The sequence below is a fragment of the Hibiscus syriacus genome, unplaced genomic scaffold (genome assembly GCF_006381635.1).
Source record: "Hibiscus syriacus cultivar Baekdansim isolate YM2019G1 unplaced genomic scaffold, ASM638163v2 tig00001478_pilon, whole genome shotgun sequence".
Lineage (NCBI taxonomy): Eukaryota > Viridiplantae > Streptophyta > Magnoliopsida > Malvales > Malvaceae > Hibiscus > Hibiscus syriacus.
In genome coordinates, this window is record NW_024061874.1 from 4945818 (window position 1) to 4949593 (window position 3776).

A 3776-nucleotide genomic window follows, 5' to 3' on the forward strand; every position below is an offset into this window, starting at 1 on the left:
TCTTCGTGCAAGGCACCTCCATAGCTACGTTTGCGTAGGTATTATCTCGTGACCTGAATGCATGACCGGTTGATACAATTGCCGACAAGCATCAAATAACGCAATTACTGCCAAAATGCAGGACCATGTCATTATATATATTATTTATAACTTATCAATATTTGTTGGATCGAATGATAAAATGTTTGATGTTAAATATTAGTTCGAGTCTTTTATATAAAAGAATCAATCCTAAAAGAATTTTAAGTACGTGACATCTGCATAAAAATATTATCTAACTCTAAATATAATCGGAAACGTATAACTACAGGACCCACAAGCTTAAGACACATGAAATTTTAGGTTTATCTTATTGATTTCTAACTTTGAAGAAAAGAAAATTGTAGTTAATTAAGTTCAGGTTTATCTTATTGATAACTCGCACATATATCAGAATATGCCTTATATGCCCCCACATTGCATGTGTGAGGTCAAACTTTTGGATAACGTGAAACTGTGGAAATGCAAACTTACACTCAATGATCACCTAGCTGTTTGTATTATTTATACATGATGAACTCGTTGTTATGGTGCAAGTTTCTTTGTCGTTGAGGCTGATAAAACAAGAAAGACATCGAGAATGGTCGTGTTGTGGAGGCTGTCTCCGTTTGGGGTTGTTTTGTTAGTGGTTCTGGCTCTGGTTTTAGTGCCCGGAACCCATGGTTGGAGCAAAGAAGGTCACATTTTGACGTGTCGGATTGCTCAGGTACTGTTTGTTCCATTGTTCCTTTCGTTTTTGCTTTCGTTTACTCGGTTAACCAATAGCCATCCGACCCGACTTGACTCGTCGGGCCATGTCTTGAAAACATAATATGACGTGAGATTGAACGTTTAGAGATACACTTGAGGATGATAAAGAAAGACAACTTCAGACTATGTTTACACGACACAATCCAATGAATCGAGTCGAGTCGGGTCGGATTATAACATAACCCTTGTCTAAAAGCACATGTAACATGGACAATTTACTTGTCATTTGCAATAGGGTCTATTAGAGCAAGAGGCTGCAGCAGCTGTTGAAAATTTGCTGCCAGACTATGCCAACGGAGACCTTTCGTCCCTCTGTGTATGGCCGGACCAAATCCGGCATTGGTATAAGTATCGATGGACAAGTCCGCTTCACTTCATCGATACACCGGACGATGCTTGCTCGTATCAATATTCAAGTAAGCGGAAAGCCTGGCGATCCTTTTGATCATACTGAACTACATACAAGTAATGCGAAATTTGTCATTTGTTTTAGGGGACTGTCATGATCAGCATGGTGTAAAGGACATGTGTGTTGCCGGTGCAATCAAAAACTTCACCTCACAGCTTGTGCACTTCAGGGAGGGATCTTCGGACCGACGCCGTAACAAAATCTTATTACTCGATGATCATCGTTCTTCGTTATGTTTGACCCGATACCAAAAGTGTCTCTTTGTTTCTCTGCAGATAACATGACAGAAGCGTTGTTGTTCTTGTCACACTTCATGGGAGATATCCATCAGCCGATGCACGTCGGATTCACGAATGACGAAGGAGGGAACACAATCGCATTGCGGTGGTTTCGGCACAAATCGAATCTGCATCATGTGAGTATTATCCGGTTAAACCGAACTTATGCTTAACTGAGAGTAATTGATTAACTCACATTGGTGAATTTCAACAAAGTATAGGTGTGGGACAGGGAGATCATCCTTACAGCTCTTGCAGATTACTATGAAAAGAACTTGGATAGCCTTCAAGAAGACTTAGTAGGGAATTTCACTGATGTAAGTTCAATTTTTATACATATCTACTTGAATAAAAGAAGTTTAGGTATCAAATTGAACACTGAAAAAAATATAAGAGCCAAAATGTATATTTACCCCATAATCAACCATACTTGTTACTTTCATACAGGGAATTTGGTATGATGATGTTGCATCATGGGAACAATGTGATGATCTTCTTCCATGCTTGAACAAGTAAGCCTCAACCCTCCTTAGAACAACTATAAACCAATCTAGTGAATTAAAAAAAATGTTTTTCTATTTTGCTCAAACTCGTATATATTAATATATTTAACACGATTGATTAAAGAAAATGAAGAATCCGAATAACATGTTCGATTATTTGTTCATTGTTTAATCAAAGTTGCCGTTTTCATACTTGTAGGTATGCTACAGAGAGTATAAACATAGCTTGCAAATGGGGTTACAAAGGCGTAAAGTCTGGACAAACACTGGCAGGTACGTAAATTATTGCGTAAAGCATTGAAAACCGATACCATTTTTTCACAGTTTTGAAAGGTCTAATTATGCTCTCAGTTATAAGTTCTTTGGACGAGACACTAAATCCAATAAATAACGTCTAGAATAGAATCATGATATTATGAATAGAACAAACTTGATTGGAAGAGTTGCTCTCGTAATTGATATCTGCAGTACATAATTCAAATTAGTTGGTCAATAAGTTGATTACAGGTTATACCAAACCTAATAGGACCGAATATTTGGAATTAAAACTAGAGAAACAAGATTTCAATTGTAAGGAGAGCATGTAAGGGCTGAGAGCATAATTCGACCCATATCTAAAGGCGTAAATACACCATTAATACTGTGTTCTTCTTGTTCCTTGACGGTTTATAGAGGAATACTTCGATTCAAGGATGCCTATTGTAATGAAAAGGATTACTCAAGGAGGAGTTAGATTATCCATGATCTTGAACAAGGTCTTTGGTGGATCTGAACAAGGTTTTGCAACATCAACTTGAATGGATGCAAAAGGACCACAAAACACAGACTTATTGCTTTTAATCTCAAACCATCATTGAATTTGACTCAAGTCAGAATGAGTTCATGCATGCATATATGTATGTACAAAGTTAATCCCCATTCATTTGTACTCTGTAATTTGAACATTCATAAATGAACAGGTTAGCAAATATCAACAACGGTATTGTTAAAATTGGTCAAATTCTGATTTTGATCTATGTACTAGGCTCAGATTTGTGATTTAATCATTGTATTTTAATTTGATACAATTTGATCCGTCTATTTTTATAAGGATGGATAAATTAAGGTCCATACTCATATTCTTGTGATAGACTGAGCTAAAATGGTAAGAGTTTTATGTGGATTACAAGTGTTTGCATCTGTACTTTTAGCTGGAGCATGACACTTTTTAGTTTAATACCAAAAGCAGGGGGAAAAGAAAGGTATAACTATAGCCACCATAACCATATCCACCGCCGTCATCATCTTCAAAGAAAACTAGGGTCTGCTCAATTTTCTCATGCTGCATATCTCATTAAATTAATCAACAGTTTCAGCCACTTTACAGTTTCTCTTTCCTTTCTTCTGTCGCGGTCTTTTGGGTGGAACAAAAATTAGGTTTCGACTTAAATAAAATGATTAGAGTCGCAACCGATTATTTAAAAATAATTTTAGGTTGATCGGATACCATCTTACCTAATCTGCGTTATACCAAATGTGTCGGGTTCAGGAGTCGATTACAGTTAAAAAAGGATTAGCACCCTTGTACTGCCCTTTCGGTACCAATTAATTCGTCGGATGTCTTAATTGTGAAAATTAAAATTTAAAAATTCAATTCGAATTGCTTACCTTTAATTGGTTGGAATTTCTCTAAAAAAGCTCAAAAAGAATGTTAGATCGCAAAAAAATAAAAAAAAATAAATATCAAATAAAAAAAATAAAAACAAGAAAAAGTTTTTTAATTAAATATAAAATCACGTTTTAAAAAAAATAAAAAAA

At 35.8% G+C, this 3776-nt stretch overlaps 1 protein-coding gene across 2 annotated transcripts; it reads left to right on the plus strand.

The window, feature by feature from the left end:
* The first annotated feature begins 563 nt into the window (after nt 1–563).
* On the plus strand, nt 564–2953 carry LOC120127712 (endonuclease 1-like). Of its 2 annotated transcripts, XM_039145575.1 has the most exons (9): nt 564–745; nt 1025–1205; nt 1283–1390; nt 1474–1613; nt 1698–1793; nt 1924–1988; nt 2179–2252; nt 2652–2768; nt 2853–2949. In XM_039145575.1, coding segments are annotated over exons 1-9 (909 nt in total). In that variant the 5' UTR covers nt 564–619; the 3' UTR covers nt 2855–2949. The 2 variants fall into 2 exon arrangements, with proteins under 2 accessions (XP_039001506.1, XP_039001502.1); XM_039145571.1 differs by having other exon boundaries at nt 565–745; nt 2652–2953.
* Nucleotides 2954–3776: the final 823 nt, after the last annotated feature.

Coding starts and splice junctions, on each gene's coding strand:
- LOC120127712 (XM_039145571.1), top strand. CDS start 620: ATGGTCGTGTTGTGGAGGCTGTCTCCGTTTGGGGTTGTTTTGTTAGTG. Junction 1,794..1,923: donor TAGTAGGGAATTTCACTGAT/GTAAGTTCAATT, acceptor ACTTTCATACAG/GGAATTTGGTATGATGATGT. Junction 2,253..2,651: donor GTCTGGACAAACACTGGCAG/GTACGTAAATTA, acceptor GACGGTTTATAG/AGGAATACTTCGATTCAAGG.